The 21,159-nt window shown below is 33.2% G+C and overlaps 3 protein-coding genes across 3 annotated transcripts; 1 reads left to right on the top strand and 2 right to left on the bottom strand.

The window, feature by feature from the left end:
- Positions 1–949: 949 nt before the first annotated feature.
- Positions 950–2,613, top strand: LOC133311786 (leucine aminopeptidase 2, chloroplastic-like; the record flags this gene model as incomplete). Its single annotated transcript, XM_061512887.1, has 4 exons — positions 950–1,027; positions 1,465–1,525; positions 1,833–2,020; positions 2,398–2,613. Coding segments are annotated over 4 exons (444 nt in total), but the record flags the coding sequence as incomplete, so codon positions are not given.
- An 11,773-nt stretch (positions 2,614–14,386) lies between these two features.
- Positions 14,387–14,965, bottom strand: LOC133311785 (protein FAR1-RELATED SEQUENCE 1-like). The gene has a single exon (XM_061512886.1). It carries the CDS (start codon positions 14,963–14,965, stop codon positions 14,387–14,389), a length of 579 nt encoding a protein of 192 aa, XP_061368870.1.
- Positions 14,966–15,157: 192 nt separating this feature from the next.
- On the bottom strand, positions 15,158–16,173 carry LOC133311783 (protein FAR1-RELATED SEQUENCE 5-like). The gene is made up of 2 exons (XM_061512885.1): positions 16,003–16,173; positions 15,158–15,895 (listed from the first exon to the last, which is right to left on the bottom strand). Exons 1-2 carry the CDS (start codon positions 16,171–16,173, stop codon positions 15,158–15,160), a joined length of 909 nt encoding a protein of 302 aa, XP_061368869.1.
- Positions 16,174–21,159: the final 4,986 nt, after the last annotated feature.

Genomic DNA, 21,159 nt, shown 5'->3' with positions numbered 1-21,159 from the left:
TTTGGATACCCGAATCAAAAGTTTTATGATTAAATTATTTTAATTTTTTTTGAAAAAAATATGACACGTGTCAACACCTAATGAGTGACGCATAAATTAGGCGTGATTGCCTCTTGAGTGACGCCCAATTTGTGCGTCATTGGTGACGCTCAAATTGGGCGTCATATTGTACAATCAATATGTAATTATTTTCAAAACTGTAATAAATGTATAATTAATTTATTGAAAAGTATTAACTTAATTTTTTTTTTGCCAGGGATGGCGTCCAAACAAAAGAAAGTTGAGCTGTCACATTGTTTACTAGGATGCGGCTTTTAGACCGTATTAGTTGCTTTTTCAAATGTTGCCTAATATACATTCTTTGATTGAATTTTTAATATAATAATCAGAGTTCAAGTTTTGGATTTTCCAATCGAACCTTTTAAATTATTGATTCATACTGACATGTACTTAAAATAAATCATTAAAACAAAGTTTCAGATGTAATTATGATGCTATTTCATTATATTTTCTGTTGGTCAAAAGGTATTGTGCACTTCTTGTTGACACTTAGGTGTATCCTACATTTCTTTTCATATTAATCGGTTAAAATTATTGTAGGTGTGCAAGGTTTATTTGGTTGAAAAGACCAAAGATATTTTAGTTGTGTTTATTTTTAATTTTTTTATAAATTAACTCAAGATATTTCCTTTAATCAGTTATTTTTTATATTTTTGAAGTTGACCTGATATATTTATGTTTTTATTTTTCAAACTTTTGGAATCATTCTTAGTGTATAATTGCAAATCTATCCTAGCCATATCTGTGTCACTGTTACATAAATACATTTTATACAACTGGAAGTCTACGAATTCTAGTTTTGGCCTCTGAATCTATATGATGGCAGAAGTGTAATACTTGGCCTTGTTTATTCATTAAGAACGTGACATTGGCTTAACCTCTTGTGTAGGTGAATAACACAGATGCCGAGGGTAGGCTTACCCTGGCAGATGCTCTGGTGTATGCTTGTAACCAAGGTGTTGAAAAGGTATGCCGCTATGCAGCTTAATCTCTCTAATATTTCCATAGATCATAACGGATTGGCTTAACATTTAATATTGGGTGTCTGATGGATTTGGTCATTAATGATTTCATTTCTAATTAGAGTTAGAAAAAAATGTTAGAACCGTTCCAATTTGTCCTGTCTTACTGAAGTAAAATTCAATTATTTGATGAATATATATTAATTTCACCCGACGTTCGCTAGTCGGGTTTAATGGGGATTGGTTTTTTTTTTTTTTATATGTGGAGTTTCGGTTCAGTTCTGTGTAAGTACTGACTTTGGGATTTTTGTGTTTACATCATCTAATGCGCCTGTCATCATTGTATTTTGGATTATGAAATTGTTTTAAACAAGCTTACAACTTTTTAGTTGTATAGTTTGGTTTTAGAACTCTGCTAACAGATTGACCAACTGTTCTTCAGATAGTTGACTTGGCAACATTAACTGGGGCCTGTATAGTTGCTCTTGGACCCTCAATTGCAGGTAATTATTAACTTAAAATTGCAAGTATTTTGTATGGATTTGAATAACCATCTACCAGTATTTGTTTGAGTAAGAAAAAAAGGCCCAACTTATAGTTGGTTGGTTCTGAAAAATTGTAATATCGTGGGTAAAGAGAATAGCTAAGCTCTGGAAGAGGCAGAACCTGAAAGAGACATATCTGTGGAAGTATCCACATTATTAACTGTTTACTAATGCTATTGGAACTTGCATTCTCATCAATTTCTGAACTCATGCAATGAATTATTCACTATTAACTGTTTACTATTGCTATCTATTGTTTTTAAAGGTGTGTTTACACCCAGTGATGACCTAGCAAAAGAAATTTTTGATGCTTCTGAAGTGAGTGGGGAGAAACTATGGAGGATGCCATTAGAAGAAAGTTATTGGGAGTCAATGAAATCAGGAGTAGCTGATATGGTGAACACTGGTGGTCGACAAGGTGGTGCTATTACTGCTGCTCTTTTCTTAAAGCAGGTATATGCTTTTAATGTATAATTTGATTGCTTTGACTTTTCTCCTTAACCTAATGGTCCATTGCTACCACGGAGTGATAAAATAGTATCTGAATGCTATACCCCTTTTTCAAACTCCATGTTTCTACAAATGATTGTGTTCCGCTACTACTTATTGGTAGGAGTGTTGCACATGAAGTGGGTTGGATGATGTATGAACTGTCTTGATTTGGAGGGAAAATTTATTGTAGAAACTATTTATAAAGGAACCTACTGGGAGGAAAACAGATGCTTTGTTAAATAACACTGATAATGTGTGCCTTCTTAGTTGCCTGGCTTTTATCTGTAGTCCTCTTGCATATTTATGGCGTGGTTTTCTGAAACAACTGTGCTTTCCAGTTTGTTGATGAAAAGGTCCAATGGATGCATATTGACTTGGCTGGTCCAGTGTGGAATGATAAGCAGCGCTCTGCAACAGGATTTGGTGTTGCTACTTTAGTGGAATGGGTTTTGTGAAACGCATCTTAAATGCAAACTGAGATCTTGAAATCATGACATCTTGTTAAATTGTGGTGTTTCTGGTTTGGTGAGGACAGTTATATTTCTGAAGGGATATAAAAGATGGTGCCGCGAGGCATAGTTTTTAGGCGGATTTCTCTGTATTTAAACTTTTTTAACGATTAACTAATGGTTAAATTAGCCTCTCAGTCTGTTTTGTTATTATTTTTAGCTTTGATGATTCTAATTCTAGTGTCCAGTGTAAAAATTTTGCGTTATTCTCGTGATTCTGGTATATTTGGAAGCATAGCAGGGCAAATTGTCGGAGTCTTGGCTCAGACCAATGACCTAATGGAAGAAAATTCTTGCTTGGAATATTTGATGTTAGGATTCCAGATCTACGTTTGACTCAATCTGGTCTTGAATTTCAACCATGTTTGGTCTATATGAGCTGAATCCGTAGGTTAACAAAGCGAGCTATAGTGCCCAGTGCCCAGTGCCCACTGATAAGGATTTTAGTGATGCGCTGTTTGCAATGCTATCAGTTTGCTCCACCGTGAGTTTGGCACGGCGGTGATAATAGTGAGTGTCGCATGGCAACACTAAAGTGCGAAACAGAGTCCAAGAGCCTGTGTAATTTCTATTTCCACAAACAGATTTTTACTCTGTAGGGAAAAAAAATTGCTTGATAGGATTGTGCTGTGAAAATGACTCTCAACAATAAATACATTTTATACTTTTAACATTAAAATTAAAGAGTATTTTACGGATTTCTCAAAAATAAATTTTTGGTTTTATTATTTTTATGGTGATTATTTTATAAGGGACAAGATATTGTGACAACTAAGTGATGTTACAACCAATGTTACTGCCAACCAATCTCACTGTTGGATTGATAGTAGCGATCCGACGGTCCTCGTTTAATCCCTAAATATCCCCCCGTCTTCGCTTCTCTCTCTCCCCCTTCTCTCTCTTCCCTTCTCTCTCTCACTATAGGCTCTGCCACCGCCGCCTCCCCCATAGCCATACACGTGACGCTGCTTAGGTTTTAAACATGGTATGCTTCGTTCTACCTACGAGAGTTCTCATTAATGAACCACCATAAGGTAACCTAAAACTACATATCTTAGATACCTACTGGGGTTATACTTAACAAGCCTATTTGTATCGTTAAAGGATGCATCTATGCCATTTGGAACATTAATATTACTATGAATCTCTTTGTAATCTTTTGACTGACGAATAGTAGCTAAACCAAGCTCAATTTGATTTGCATTAATTTGGAGTTCTCGCTTCAGAGCAAGGGTAGTAGCAACTCTGTTTTTGACACTCTGATTTTCGGTGAAATCGAACTTATCAAATACAAGTTCGTGCATGGAAGTAAAAAGGGGGAGAGGTGGCAGTGGGGGAGGAGGCGGCGGCTGTGGCAGAGCCTATAGTGAGAGAGAGCAGCGAAGACGGGGGATATTTAGGGATTAAACGAGGACCGTCGGATCGCTACTACCAATCCAACGGTGAGATTGGTTGGTAGTAACATTGGTTGTAAGGTTGTCACAATATCATGTCCCATTTTATAATTAGGAAGATTCATCAAAGGTATTTTTATAAATAAATTCTACTTGATATCATTTTAAATTGCTTTAGCAATCTTATAATTATAATAGTTGATTATTTTAGGGAATTGTTTTTCTTATATAACATAAGATAAACCAATTTTTTTATAGACACATCTAGAGAAGAGAGAATAGAGGAAAGATAAAAAATATAAATGGATTTCACCTCTCTATATATGTATGTAGAAAAAATATTTTATCTCATATTAAATGAGAAAACAATTCCCCTTACTTTTAGAGGAGGGATATTCTCACTACTAAAAATTAGATAGGTAATTAATATTTTCTTTCTCTTCAAATTTTTTTTTAGCATTCTCTCTATTTGATCCAATGATAATTAGATAGGTAGTAAGTTGGTAGTGAAAAAATTTAGTAGTGAGAATATTCTCCCTCTTACTTTTATAAGCAATTCAATTTCTTTTTAACTTTAGACTTAATTATCATCAAATATGTTTTCTAATTTTTTTATTTTTAAAATTAATTTTCAGAATTCGTATTACGTTATAGTTTTGAAGAATAAAAAAAAAAAAACCAATTCCAAACATGTCCAAGTTTGAAACAGTGTTATTAATTAGACCCGGTTCGAACTGGTCGAGTCAACCGAAACTTGGCGAACTGATCATAAGATCAGTTTGAGTCAAGTATCGGACCGGTCATGTATTGGATCCAGTTAAATCTGGTCAAAGCCGGTGACCCGGTTGGGTCATGAAAATCGGCGGATTATGGATTTTTATAAAAAAAAAACAAAAAACAAAAAACAAAAACCCTAAACCAAAAACCAAAGTTGTCTCGTATTCTGAAACTGCTTTAAAAAACATTTGAAATTTTGTTTGTTAGTAGTATACTCTCTTACAGTAACATCAAATTTCAGCTTCCAGGGATTGAAGCAATTTGCAGAACAGTAAATTAAGAGAAGATAACGTATTAATTATAAATCCAATTTTATGGGAAGAGTTGTTGGTAAATGGCTTATAATTATTAAATATGATTAGTTGAGGATATGGGTGTTCGCAGTCTGGATTGGATCGGTTTTGGAAGCAAAATTCATCCGATCCAATTCCTTCGGTTTGATCATATAATCATTCATTCGGTTCGAATTTTTTTTCAAATCCGATCCAATCCAATCCAATTTTTTCGGTTTGGATTGGATCAGTTTTCGGTTTTTTGAAAATCCTAATATTTATTTCATGATTGTTGTGCAAATAACATCTTTTGTATATATTGACTTTGTAATTTTATTTTTATTTTTTAAATACAAAAGCATTAGTAAACTATAATGTAGTTTTTTTTTTGGCAATGAGATATGAAGTTATAAAGATAAAATTGTGTTGATAAGATATGACTAGATTTTTTCTTGGGTTTAATTGATGGGTTAATGGGTCTTGGGTTTAGAAATTTTTAGGCTATGTTTAGGGAAAGACCCAAATAGGTAGAGGGGATTAGGGAAAGACTCAAATAGGTAGAGGAGAATTAATATATTGGATCGGTTTGGATTGGATCGGTTTTCATCAACCCATCCAAAAACCGATCCAATCCAATTAAAATTTGCGATTTTTTTTCGGTTTTCGGTTTATTCGGTTATCGGTTTATTCGATTATCGGTTACCGCGGTTTGAATCGGTTTGGATCGGTTGATGAACACCCCTAGTTGAGGATACTTAGTAGAGGAATTATATATGTTTACATGATATTTTGAATTTTCTTTTTTCTTTATTTATTTCTTTTATAGTATATTGTATGTGGTTACCATATATGACTTTTTTTTATCCCTACAAAAACTATATATGTTTGTAGCCCAGTATAATAATTTGTTTACATGTATTTGAATATTTTATGTATAAAATATAGGTTTTATGTACTAATCCGGGTCATGTAATTTAATCGGTGATTCACTTAGTAAACCAATAACCCAACATCTCGGTCGGATTAATGACCTGGTTGGTTATGATAACATTGCTTTGAAACTCCCTTGGGGGTGTTTGGTAGAGGAGAAATTTTTGTTACTAGGGAAATATAATGATTAGGGAAATAGTGAAAAAATGAGTTTGGTGGGAAAATGAGAAAAAAGTTGTTTGATAGGGCGAAAAATTAACAGAAAAATTGGTTTAAGTTTTCAAAGTCAATGTTTGGTAGAAAGTAAAATATTGATGATAATTTGTGTAAATTACAATTAGAAAGATACTCACCAGTGATGGTCAACAGTAAATAAGTGTCATTTTGGACAATATTTTTGAGTTCATTTTTTTCTTTCCCAGGCAACCACATATTACCACCTTCGATGTGGGTATCATGCACAGTACACTCACTGCAATTTTTCACACAATTTTCGTTGCCCGGGTACTCAGTTTTGCTGGCATAATTTTTTTAAAATTTTTACCAAACGTTGTCATAACGAAATCCTTATCCAATTTGACTTGCTATTTCGGACGAAGACGGCTACCAAACACTCCGTTAGTGTCGTTCATTTTTATTTTTCACTGTTTGACTGTATTCCGCCTCTAATAAATGGTTAAAAATAATATTTAATAAAACCAAGTTAATTTTCTAATTCAGATAATAAATCGCTAGTTTACAAATATAAGGGTGTGAATGACAACCTTCCCGGAATTAATTCTTTTTTAATTTATGTTCCGGGAACAGAAATGGATAGGAAACTCGTTTGGTAAAACCGGTTTATTTTTTTGTTCCCGGGATGAGCCAGTTTAATGTTTGTGCTGAGAAACAGAAAAATGAATCAAAAAATTTCTGTTTTTCTGTTCCTGGGCACAAAATGAGAAACACTTATCCCTCTCAATCACTCTCCACCATCGTAGCACTAGTGTCGTCGTCACCACCACGATGCCACCACCACCTCCACCTATCACCACCACACCTACCACCACCACAACTACCGCCGCCACCACCGCCACCACTATCACCGTCACCATCACCATCACCACTACCGCCATCAACCACCACCACCACTATCATCGCAACCACTGTCGCCACCGCCACCATCGTCATCACACGCCACTGCCACTACCCTCATCGCCACCAACCACCACCACCATCGTCACAACCATTACCGTCACCACCACCACCATCGCCACCATTACACCACCCCCACCACTACCATCATCATGTCATTGCCACCACTACCACCATCGCCACCACCACTGTCACCTACCACCACCGCCGTAGCCACCGCCACCACCCCCACTGTGATTCCTTCACAACCACCACCACAATGCCACTGCTACCATTGTTGCCGCCACCAACCACCATACTCACCACCATTGTCGCAACCACTGCCGTCACCTCCACCACCACCATCCCCACCACTACCATCGCTGCCTCCATGATTACCACCGCCATCGTCGCATCCACTGTCGTCACAACCACCACCACTATCTTCACCATGTCACTGCCACCACCACTACCGTACCGCCGCCGCCGCCACCACAACCACATCATGCGAAAAGGAAAGTGATGATCCAGAATTTTTTTATATTTAATAGGAATTATTTTTTATTATATTATTTGTTGTGTTATCAAACACAATTCTCATTCTCAGAATAAAAATAGAACATGTTATCAAACACATTTTTTTCTCAGAAACTGTTCCATGGCACAGAAATAGAAAAGAATTATTTCTTTTCAGAAACAGTGCTAGGAAATAAAATGATTGTCATGCACACCTAGGGGTGTTAACGGGCCGAGCCGAGCCGAGCTTTAATCTTAACGGGCCAAGCCTGTATTTAAACGTGTCCGACTGGCCTTATCCTGTTACCTGTTACGAATATAATATTGGCTTGTGGTCTGGTTTATTTACAAAAAAATAAAAGCCTGTGTGAAGCCTGTCTTAGCCTGTTAGCATGTTAAAGAATAAAAATAAGAGAATAGAATTTCACAAAAAATCAATTTCCAGATAGAAACCTTAGCTTCTAATTTGCAGCAATAATTTACAAAGTCTACAATAAATAAATAAAATTAAAGTGAGAGAAGGTAGATAACAGATTATATTATCTTAGCCCATTATAAAAAAAAGTGCCAACAAAAATAAAAATAAAATAAAAAATAAATTGACACAAACGAGCAGTGCACAGTGGAACGAATGAGTTTTTGTGGGTTTGTTTGTGTGAAGGAGGATGAAGGATAATATATAACAGCACTAGTAATTCCATAAATATACATAAATTCAATATATATCCAAATAGCATAATATAGAACAAAATCATTTAAAAAGTCTGTTAAACCAATAAAATTGGGTAAAATAAATTGATGAGAGAGAGTTATTACAAGTAGTATAAAAAGTATAAATAAATATTTATATACTAGGCTAGCTTGGGAGGCTCTAAGGCTGAGCTTCTGAATTAGAGCCTAAGGCCTTTTTATTAAACGAGTTTTTATACAAGTCCAAGCCTGGTTCCAACACGAGCTTTTATTAAACGAGCTCAGGCCTTTACGAGCCGAGCCAAAGGCCCCTGGCTCGTTTACCACCCCTATGCACACCGTAAATATGTAGAAATAAGAATTTTTTTTTATATTTTCTTTCGCTTTAATTATTAAATACACATGAAAAAATGTGTGTCATTTTAAATGATACATCTTATATCCTTTCACTCTCACAAAGAAATGAGACCCACACCTTTAAAAAATTTTCCACCCATTTTCTCTCACATAATTTATCTCTTTTTCTCATTTAAGATGACACAACTTTATGTCCTTCAAAATGATATACACTTTCTACAGTACACATGTGGTAGAATGTGTTATTAGGATTAAACACATATTATTTATTAAAGAATAGGATATTGTAACAACCAACTAGTATTACTATCAATCAATTTCACCGTTGGATCGATTATGTTGATCCAACAGTTATATTTATTTTCATCTTTGTATGATTATGATTCCCTATATTTAATCCTTTTACGATTTCCTATATTTAATGTGAAAGCATTAAATATAGGAAATCATAACCATAACAAAGTGAAAATAAATATAAAGTATTAAATTTAAATTCAATTTATATTTATTTTTACTTTTGTATGGTTATGATTTCCTATATTTAATGCTTTCACATTAAATATTTGGAATCACAGAAGCATTAAATATAGGGAATCATAATCATACAAAGATGAAAATAAATATAAATATTGGATTAACATAATCAATCTAACGGTGAAATTGATTGACACTAGTTTGGTTGTTACAATATTCTTCCCCATTTATTCATTGTGCATTCTCTCTCGTGATGAATAAAAATAAACTGTGTTATCAAGCACATTTTTCTTTTTACACGAAAAATCTTTCTAACCACATAAATAAGTACGAAATATCTTCTCCAAAAACTCTCAGAAAATTGAATAATTATCATACACAGTTACACACCCTTATTGTGGAGCTTTTACATCCTCTGGTTAGTTGAAATAAACATAACTAGTTTGTACTAAAAAAAATAAAAAAAAAATAAACATAACTAGTTATTTTATCTTTTCCCTTGTTCAGTGAACCTTTTCTCAACCAATCAGCCACCTCTATTTTTTTTTTAATTTATTTTTGGTAAACAACCACCTCTATTCTACTTTCTTTGTTATGTTCAATCATTTCATAAGATGAATATTTATCTAGACAATTATTTTTTTGGTTTAAAGTATAGGAAACGTGTTTGTCTTTTTAAATGATATAATTTAATTATATTATTTCACTCTCACAAAAAGATGAGATCCACACTTTTTTCCCCTTACTCTCTTCTCCCCTTTATCTCTTTCTTTCTCTCACTTAAAATGATACGACTTTACATCTTTTAAAATGACATACACTTTTTCCTTAAAGTATATATGAAGGGAAAACTATTTGTTTTAAAATGATGTAAATTGTGTTCTTTTAATTTTTTTACTCTATGTACTATCGGTAGTACATAGTTATGGCATGAAAAGATGTTTTTTTTCTCTACACAGTCACATCAGCTGACTTGAAAAGTGAAAAAGAGAGAGTAACTTTTCATGTTATAATTATGTACTATCGAGAATACATAGAGTAAAAAATTAAAAAAACACAACTTACCTCTTTTAAAAGGACACATACTAAACCCATATATGAATTTGTTTGGAAACAAAAAGGGGCTTTATAAAAATAAAATAAAATTGGTAATACTCAATTCACTCTTTGTGAATAGACGCTAGCTACAATAAAAGTATCTACTTTGATACGTCAAATACACACTTATGTATATATAAAATATAATGTTAATTGTTATCAAAAAAAAAAAAATACAATGTTAATAAATTCCATCAATTAATAAATTTAACAAAGATTTAAGACCAAAATGAAACATAAGCTTGTTATCATTACTTAAACAATAGTCAAAAAGATATCTTTAATATTTGGTTGATAAAATACATTTTTATACATTTTACAATATATATATGAGAAAATTATTTGTCACTTGAGATATATTTATCTCCGGTCACCAAAAACTACGTCGTTTTGTTTATTTATTTCCTTATATATTAATTGATTCACCTTTGAATGATTATGATTTCTTTTTTCTCTCTCTTCTTTTATCACCGTTGATCCATCTTTGTATGAATATGATTTAGTAGCCCGGGATAAAGTTATGTCAAGCAGTTTGAGAAATGATAAGCCTTATATATAGATATATATATATATATATATATATATATGTATATATATATAGGGAAGGATAATCTTAAATCCAATGGCTGTAATCTATTAAACTTTAGTGAGCACGTGACATTCTTTTTTATTTTTTATTTTAACACATTCTCCCAACACAAACACCACCGTAACTCTTCCCCCTCTTCTCTATCGGCGTCTTCATCAGCCTCTTCCACCTCGCCCACAACTTAGACAATGATTATATTTATATTCAATTTATATTTATTTTTACTTTTGTATAGTTATGATTTCCTATATTTAATGCTTTCACATTAAATATATGGAATCACAAAAGCATTAAATATAGGGAATCATAATCATACAAAGATAAAAATAAATATAATCATTGGATTAACATAATCAATCTAATAGTGAAATTGATTGACACTAGTTTGGTTGTTACAATATTCTTCCCCATTTATTAATTGTGCATTCTCTCTCGTGATGAATAAAAATAAACTGTGTTATATCAAGCACATTTTTCTTTTTACACGAAAAATCTTTCTAACCACATAAATAAGTACGAAATATCTTCTCCAAAAACTGTCAGAAAATTGAATAATTATCATACACATTTACACACCCTTATTGTGGAGCTTTTACATCCTCTGGTTAGTTGAAATAAACATAACTAGTTTGTACTAAAAATAAAAATAAAAAAATAAACATAACTAGTTATTTTCTCTTTTCCCTTGTTCAGTGAACCTTTTCTCAACCAATCAGCCACCTCTATTTTTTTTTATTTTTTTTTTGGTAAACAGCCACCTCTATTCTACTTTCTTTGTTATGTTCAATCATTTCATAAGATGAATATTTATCTAGACAATTATTTCTTTGGTTTAAAGTATAGGAAATGTGTTTGTCTTTTTAAATGATATAATTTATATCATTTCACTCTCACAAAAAGATGAGACCCACACTTTTGCCCCCTACTCTCTTCTCCCCTTTATCTCTTTCTTTCTCTCACTTAAAATGATACGACTTTACATCTTTTAAAATGACATACACTTTTTCCTTAAAGTATATATGAAGGGAAAACTATTTGTTTTAAAATGATGTAAATTGTGTTCTTTTAATTTTTTTACTCTATGTACTATCGGTAGTACATAGTTATGACATGAAAAGATGCTCTTTTTTCTCTCCTCAGTCACATCAGCTGACGTGAAAAATGAAAAAGAGAGAGTAACTTTTCATGTTATAACTATGTACTATCGAGAATACATAGAGTAAAAAATTAAAAAAACACAACTTACCTCTTTTAAAAGGACACATACTAAACCCATATATGAATTTGTTTGGAAACAAAAAGGGGCTTTATAAAAATAAAATAAAATTGGTAATACTCAATTCTTAGACGCTACAATAAAAGTATCTACTTTGATACGTCAAATACACACTTATGTATATATAAAATATAATGTTAATAAATTCCATCAATTAATAAATTTCACAAAGATTTAAGACCAAAATGAAACATAAGCTTGTTATCATTACTTAAACAATAGTCAAAAAGATATCTTTAATATTTGGTTGATAAAATACATTTTTATACATTTTACAATATATATATGAGAAAATTATTTGTCAAGCTGCTTGAGATATATTTATCTCCGGTCACCAAAAACTACGTCGTTTTGTTTATTTATTTCCTTATATATTAATTGATTCACCTTTGAATGGTTATGATTTCCTTTTTCTCTCTCTTCCTTTATCACTGTTGATCCATCTTTGTACGAATATGATTTAGTAGCCCGGGATAAAGTTATCTCAAGCAGGTTGAGAAATGATAAGCCCTATATATATATATATATATATATATATATATATATATATATATATATATATATATATATAGGGAAGGATCATCTTACACCAGTGTAAGATTTTTAAACTTACACTCAATCTTTACCACTCAGCTACCTTAAATCCAATGGCTGTAATCTATTAAACTTTAGTGAGCACGTGACATCCTTTTTTATTTTTTATTTTAACACATTCTCCCAACACAAACACCACCGTAACTCTTCCCCCTCTTCTCTATCGGCGTCTTCATCAGCCTCTTCCACCTCGCCCACAACTTAGACAACTCTCTCTATCTCCTCCGCTGAATACTCCCCTCCCCTCAAGGATTTGTCGATCTCCCATGTTATAGGTATGCGAACCCTAACAATGATCTTCCTTCGATTATTCTTCTCTTTATATTCCTGGATTTTTTGTTTGGGTTTTGGGTATAAAGGCAATGGACAATGGGAACTAATAACGTGTATTTTTTTAAAGGGATTTACTTTTCTCATTTTGCTTGTGAGAAGTTGAATTTCCTACACTAACAAAGTCAGCTATGGGTCCCTTTTTTTTAAAAATAAAACAAAAAAAAGATTGCACATTTATCCATGTATGTATGACAAAAGACAATTATCTAAAGCAACAGAAGAGTAGTTAAACCCTTTTTTAAAACAATTTTTTTGAAAATTTACATTGAAAGAGGAGGCTGATTTACATCCAGTTTTGTCCCCCTTTGTTTCCATTTTTTTATCCTAATGCATATGTTGTGGAAATTGAGAAATTATCTCAACTGGACTATCATGTTGGTTATGCCCATAAATCACAATGCCCTAATAAACTTATTTTATTTTTTGTTTTTGTTTGTTTAAATTTACAATTATCACTTCTTGTCTTCAAGTCAATAATTATAATATAGTCTCTATATCCTTGCAAATTGAACCTTTGATGATTTTTTTTAACTGATTTCTTAGGCTAGTAGCTTTTCTTGCACATTGGTCATTCTTAAATTTTGTATCGTGGACTTGGCGCAAACATGGCTTGTTGACAATGCCTTCACAACTAGAGGGCTGTAGCTAAGAATGTTGTTGGTGGTTCTAGAGATGAAGAGAATAAAGATTAAATTAGGAAGAGGAAAAACTTTGTCTTGGATATTATTTATGAATAGTTTTTTTTTTTTAAAAAAGTATTAGGTTTTTCTGGATGATCACGACCATCTTTTTTTTTTTTTATGGTTATAGATGCAGTTATAATCCTCTCATAAGGAGGCAGCAGGACCAGTGAGTAATTGCATCCCATTTCTATGTAATGAATTTTGTAGACTTAGGCCAATTGGAATTGTAGTTTTAGATCAATTAGAAGTCTCTTTCTAGAACATGGAGTATCAAGGCAAGCTTTTGACAAATTAGTAGTAGATGGTTAATAGAATTTATACGCTCTTTTTATTTTAATATCTTAAAACAAATATTTTAAATTAAAATATATTTTACATGGATGTCTCATTATGTTTACATGGATGCCTTCTTGCAATCAATAAAAAAAAAATTAAAGGCTATAATTGTGATGAAGAGCCATTGCAGAAACATTTTTATCTTCTTTTTGGGAGTTCATACAAAACAACTGCAGTTGTTTTCCTCCAACTGTGCAAAACATAAAAACATAATATATCAGATTTGATTGGAGGATATAGAACTAAGCGTACATTTGTCTATGGGAATGAAAAAAGATATTAATAAAGGAAATTAATAACAACATAAATATATAGATATAAAAACCAATTAAACAACCAACTAAACTTTACAGGTAACATAGGTCTTTAAAGTATATAAAAAGAAATTAAAGCCAATATAACTTACACTGACTTGTCTTTTGTTTGCAAGTTGATTGGTAGTGACCATATTCTCCACAAGACTTACATGCTCTCCTTTTAACCAATGCCTTGTTTATCGATAATTCAAGACCACTCTTAAACCTCCATGTTAGAGGGACTTTGTCAAAATCCTTTCTTCTTCTTCCTTTTGTATGTGAAACATATGGGTCTTTGATATTAAAATCTGAAGCATCATTTGTTGTGTCACATGTCAAATTCTGTTGATTTGACTCTATAGGATCTTCATTGACATCTACGATTTCCATTCCCATTGTACTGGCCATATTATAAATGCGATCAAGTTCTGATATAATAAACTTGTATGCATCTTCGGATCTTTTAGCCAAATTAGAAAAGTGGTCAAATTTACGTTGCACATTCATACTTCTCAAAACATTTGATTCATTATTCCAAATTTCAATGTCACCCACCTCTATACATTTGTTGGCCTCTTTTGTCCAACGCTCCAATATGTACTGACAAGGAATTCGAATAATATTTTTTGCTTGAAAAATCACCAAAATGTGCCTGCATAGTATTCCCATAAATTCGAAAAGATGACAGCCACATGTAGCATTCTTTGACTCTAAATTTATATCAACAATAAAACAATCTCGAGTATCAAAACAATTAGATACCTGATACTTACAATGTGAACCATTTTTCTCAATCTTCTCCTTTGTAAAATGGCTAACAAGCTCATTATGAAACTTAACAAACACATTTCTTGTATAAATTCATGCAGCATGTTCTTCAATTTTTGAGCCAATAGTCAAAGTGTGTGACTTATGTCGGGACTCAAAATTCTTTTTTTTTCCAGCCTCATAGCGATTGTTAATGGCCTTCTCAAATTTTACCACAAAGTCTCGTAGTGTTGTGGTTGAATTAACAAAGGAGTCAAAAAAAGAATTAATTCTTTCACTTCTTTGTGTAGTATTCACACCGGCAAAAAAGGTGCTTCTATTATGAACCGGTGTCCATGACTCTCTAATATCAAATAATCTTTGAAGCCATTCATTTTCCAGCAAGCTATACTCAACCATTATGCGCTGCCAATCATCTTCAAAATCCTTGATACTTGATGATTCTCGAATGCACCTCTTCAGTTCACGCTTGAATGTAGAATTTTTGTGATATATGTGTGCAAGCTTTTCAGGAAACTTCTTTCTAATGTGCCACAAGCATAGATGATGACGTGTTTCTGGAAATACCTTGGCAACAACAGCTCCAATAGCTAAATCTCGATCAGTTATCATAGAAACATGCTTCTTTCCATTCATTGCCTCAAGCCAAGTTTCAAATAACCATACAAAATATTTTTCAGATTCATCTTGTAACAATGCACAACCGAATAAAATTGATTGAAGATGATGGTTCAGTCCCGTGAAAGGGGCAAATGGCAGGCTATATTTGTTGGTTCTATATGTTGTATCAAAAGTAATAACATCACCAAATTGTTGATAAGCAAACCTTATCTAGCATCCACCCAGAAAAAGTTTATCATTCTGTCATCATCATCACATTATATTGCATAGAAAAAATTAGAGTTTTGAGCTTGCTTTTGTTTACAGTAATTGAAAACAGCTTGTGCATCTCCAACATCTAAGTTCTTTCTCCGAAGATTTCTCAAATGGTTCCAACAATCCCTATTTGAAAAAGCTAAATCACTGCCATTGAACATTGCAGCAACCTTTCCAGTCAGTAAGCCTTCTGCATTGAACTTTTCAACAAGATTTTTTGCAGCCCCGTTCATTTTTTTATAACACATCAAATAAGACACACTCTTAGGACTGGCCATGACATGATTATGGTTGTTGTCAAAAGATTTAATAACTCATACCTCTCTATTCTTATCCTTTGATACACAAAGTGATGCTCGACATCCTGAGCGTATGGTTGAAGTTTTTTTCTTAACTTCTACTATATTATCATTTTTCACCTTATTTTCACCTTCTCTAACACATACAAAAATGTAATAATTTTTTTTACTAGAGCGGGTACGAATTCTAAACCCTTTCGCTTTGGCAAATAACGTATAAAAATGTTCAACTTTTTTCAATGAATCAAATTCCATTCCAACATAAGGCTCAACAATGACTTCTTCAGCACTAAAAGATTGTGGCATATCAAGAGAGTTAGAATCTATTACCAAGTTGTTGTCCGAAATGAAATTTGTCTCCATGTCCGTGGGAGAAAAATCAATTGTGTCTATATCCATCATTTGCTAACCTGAAAACAAAAATAGATGAAACCATATAAATATAGTTTTCATAAGTTTTACAACATTTGTCTATGGTTATTGAGTGCAATAGTGAAGCAATCATGTCCTTGTCTATTTTTTGTCATTCTTAATCAAATAAGTAAAGTTTTGAATTGTTTACAAATAACTTTTAAAAAAACTTGGAACTTTTATTTTTATTTTTGTGATAACAGGCAATTATTATAGAATTTATGGAAAGACTTTACAAGAGTATCACAATTAAATAAAAAAAAGAAATATAAGAGTGTCAGAGGCTCACAACTAAAGTACTATACAAGAGTATCACAATTAAATGAAAAAAAACTTACCTCTTGATATTGCATGAACCGTTCTCTTTAGTTCTCACATACTTCTTCTTCAAAATTTCTAAAGGGGCTCTTGTGCAAACTTTCTTGTTTTCTGCTTAACTTTCTCGCTGATTTCGTTTCCAACTTCTAAATTTTTGAAAAATGACAAAACACAAATCCAATCTCATTTCTTCTTCTTCTTCCAACGACACAAACCGTGAAGGAGAATTGAGAAGCCATGGTTGTGAGCTCTAAACCATAACTCATCCATTTCTTACTCAAATCCTTCCATTCCAAAGCCTAAACCACTTCAAATTTCCCCTCATCCTTGATCCTAGCTTATTTTTAAGTGGGAGCCATGGTGGAGTGAAACATTCTTGGTGAAAGGGGCAAAATTTGGAGATAGTGGAGCTAGAGGTGAAGTCTTGGTTCCTTGAGCTTGATGCCTCTTCCTTACACCCTTGGGGTTGTATTTGTGGTAAAAACTCCAACTCTTGTTGTCATTTTGGAAGATTTGTGCATTAGGGTTTTGTTTTAAGAAAATGCATGAATAATGAGGTATGTTAGAGAGAGATTGAAGTTAAATTCCTTTGTAAAATTGTTAGGAATGATAAATAAATGGGAGAAATGGACTTAGATTGTCGTTTTTGGTTGTTGTTCAATATATTGGAAAAATTCATGCTTCGACATGTGGAATTTCTTGCATTGTTAAGCTATGATTTGGTTGGATGGTTGATTGTGTCCCTTATGGTGATATGATTAAGCCTTGTGGACCAACATTGAAGGACCAACCATTGGAGGAAGCCATGGAGCTTGATTAGCTCACTTGAATTGGTAAGTTCATGCCATTGTGGTGTGAATAGGTTTGTTGGTTGATGGCAATATTGGTATTCATTGGATTTCCTTGATAGATTGTCTAGTACCTTTATGTAGGTATTGATTGTTGGTATTGTTGTAAAGCTTGGTTGATTGCTCATTGGTAGTGAACAAAGGTTAAGCTTTGAAGCTCATTGAGGTAAGTCATCGAACCTTGGGTGTTGATCCCTTTATTATTTCACCAAGCCCGGAACGGGTAGTGGTTGTTGATAGTGTATGTAAATGCAATAGAGTAGTTTAATGCTTTGTTATATGTATGTGTATGCACTGGGTGTGGCATAGGATGTGTTTCCGTATGTTCTGTATATTGCATGACGATGCGTAATTCATACTTGGTAGTTTAGCTGGCCAGTAGGACTATTTGCATCTGAGTATCCTTAGGACAACATGAGAGCTCGAGGGATGTCTCCTGGAGATGTTTGACACACTGCATGGATATGTATTTACTGTATTATTTATGATTATTGCTATTATATTGTGAGTGAACTATAGGTGGAGAAATGCTCCAAGGACCCCTGATTTACTGAGATGTATTCGTATATCTCATCCCGTGTTGTGAGGACCCCCTTTCAGGTATAGATGCTACAGGAGCCTTTGGTGGCAAGTGGCCATACTTGGACTAGATTGATACATGAGGATGTTGCATTATTTTGGTTATGCATATCATTTCGTAGTTCCATGTATAGGATTCCCATTTGAAAGCCAAATGATATGTGAACATCATGTTTTATTTTGGTGGACTTAGCCTATGCTCACTTCCTTTGATGTCTCTTTTGTTGATGGGAGCCAAGGATTTGATCATAGTGTTTTGTAGCTAAGTCCCATGGTTATGTATTAATGACACTTGGATATTGTGTAATATGGTACTTATTGTAGATATGATGGAAGGGCATGGATGCCTATTTGATAATTGTGTGTCTTGAAATAGCTAAGAATTATGTATTGAAGTGGTTGTATAATGCCTATTAGGTGTTAAGAGGATGGTGAAAGAGGGAGAAATTTTCTCATAAAGTTATATGAAAACAGGGAGGGCATGTGTTGCCCAGTTGGAGAGCGTTTCAGCGCTGATAAGGGCGCTAAAGCGCGCTGTGTTCATGAAATGGAGGGAAAATCTCTGCCCTTGGCCGTTTTAGCGCATAAGTTGAGCGTTAAATCGCGCAAGTTGAGTGCTAAAGCACGCTGAATACCTGGAGAAGGCCAAATTCTCTGCCTCTGGGCGTTTTAACGCCCAGTTGAGCGCTAAAACGCGCTACACAAAAATTTTATAAAAACGTAGTTTAGTAAAACTGACACAACTCGAGCTACGGAGCTCTGATTTGAGCACGGTTTGAACCCACTTGAAGCTAACAAAGAGATCTATAATATGGTAGGAGATAAGAATTATAAAGGAAGTTAGAATTCAGATAACAAGAAAAGAGTTAAAGATATTTAACAACACGTGGTCAAATAAAATAAGAATATGATGTTAAGCTTAATTTCATTTATTCCACAATGTCATATGGTTATGGTCACGCAATTGGTTATTTTAAATTCGGCTTTGTTCAAAAAGAAAAATTTATCCGGATTTTTAATTGAACCAATGTGATTGTAACTGCGCTTAATATCATAATGCAATGTTAACAAACCGGTTCTAGAACGGGGTGTTACAGGAAAAGAAGGTGACTCTGTTTAAATGTTATTGGTTAGATAACACCCACGTGGGAAAAGAGTGGATAAATATGGAAATGTTGAGGTTCATCAATCAAAGAGATATACAGTGGGATATGACCCATTTATACTTGATTATAAGGTCGAACAAGTTTATTACACATTATACCCTATATCCTAACAGGGTGGATAACATTTATAAAAATCAAAGCCCGAAATATTATCCTAGAGTCCAAAGAGTCACAATTAAATGAAATATCTGAACCATTCCAAGCTGACATGGAAGATGTACTGCCCGTAAATGTTGCGGAGGATGATGTGCCAAGTAATCTCTTTGATTCAGCTGCAGAGTTAGACATGATTCCTATCCATATGGAGAATGAGGAATTAGATGATGAGAAACAAGAGATTTATTAGGATAGTGAACCTGAAATGGATGAATATGTGACCGTAGAAGAAGGTGTGCAAGAAGAAGTAGAAGTATATGATTCATCCAGCTGATCACTCCCTATTATTTGTTTATTGCGACTTGTTGTACTAAAGACATTGATCAATTTGCTTTGAGATGTAAATTATATTGAGATTACTATTTTGTTCATTTAATTGCACTTTAATTATATATGATATTGCACATTAATGACTGCATATGTGGTATTGCATATTTCTTTATACATATTTTTACATTATGATCATAAAGGTTTAAAGATGGACCATTCTTTGCCTACTGCCACTGGTAGTAGAAGGCGAGGCCGCCCTACCACGTACAGGAAGTAAGACGAACCCATATTATTTGGGTAGCGAAACGGGGCATATTTCTAAAACTCATGCTGTTAATTATAAACCAATATATATATATATATATATATATATATATATATATATATATATATATATATAATTGACCAAACAAAGTATCCATGAACAAAGCATCTAAAACTCAAAAACGTCTACAAAATATATATTTAGTCCATCACACGTGAAAACATGCTTTAATTCATGACTCCAAGACAATTAGCAAAATCAATGCATACTCTGATTGAGAAAATAAAAGGTGACAAACCATGATACTGGCATTTGCGAAGCATCTTTTCCAACACTTTGAGACAAACTTCGTCGTCATCAACTACTAGAACACGCATTCTCACTGGAAAATGGTTTCCTGGCCATTTTTAATCCTATATAACCCATGCTGTTAATTTTTAATCCTATCAAGCAGTGGCGGACCCAGAAAATTTTATTTATGTCTGCACATTTAGTAACGGAGTTTAGAGACAACGTCCTTGGAAAAAAAATTAAAATAAAGTTGCGCAGAATTTTTTTTAATGATTTATATGAATTTTATGCATGCCATGATTGAAAATGGTACATGCCATATATAATTAATCATGCTTTATGCTACATGATCGCTTACATTTCTAAGCGGTGCAGCAATACCAATGAAATTTAGATCACAAATGCTATGAAATTGGAAAAAGCTGATGATGGTCATGGGATAGATATTTCATTTCTAAGAGATATTACACATGCCTATTAAAAAGTATGTTGTACACATGACTATCAAAAAAAAATTAAATAATGTTTATGACCGCACTTGCCCTAGTGTAGGTCCGCCGCTGCTATCAAGTATGGCTGACTTAGGACGGCCATATCTCCTTCAATCCTAAACCAA

This window comes from Gastrolobium bilobum, unplaced genomic scaffold, assembly GCF_033153095.1.
Source record: "Gastrolobium bilobum isolate Gb01-03AN ecotype WA unplaced genomic scaffold, APGP_CSIRO_Gbil_v1 utg23642, whole genome shotgun sequence".
Taxonomy (NCBI): domain Eukaryota; kingdom Viridiplantae; phylum Streptophyta; class Magnoliopsida; order Fabales; family Fabaceae; genus Gastrolobium; species Gastrolobium bilobum.
The sequence above is the reverse complement of the archived record's forward strand: the minus strand, read 5'-3'. Positions and strand labels throughout refer to the sequence as shown.

What these genes read in the sequence shown, in the direction of transcription:
- LOC133311783 (XM_061512885.1), bottom strand. Translation starts at nt 16,173, where the DNA reads ATGAACGGGGCTGCAAAAAATCTTGTTGAAAAGTTCAATGCAGAAGGC. An exon ending in ATGTTGGAGATGCACAAGCT is followed by an intron (nt 15,896 to 16,002) that starts GTTTTCAATTAC and finishes GGTGGATGCTAG; the next exon opens with ATAAGGTTTGCTTATCAACA.
- LOC133311785 (XM_061512886.1), bottom strand. Translation starts at nt 14,965, where the DNA reads ATGGGAATACTATGCAGGCACATTTTGGTGATTTTTCAAGCAAAAAAT.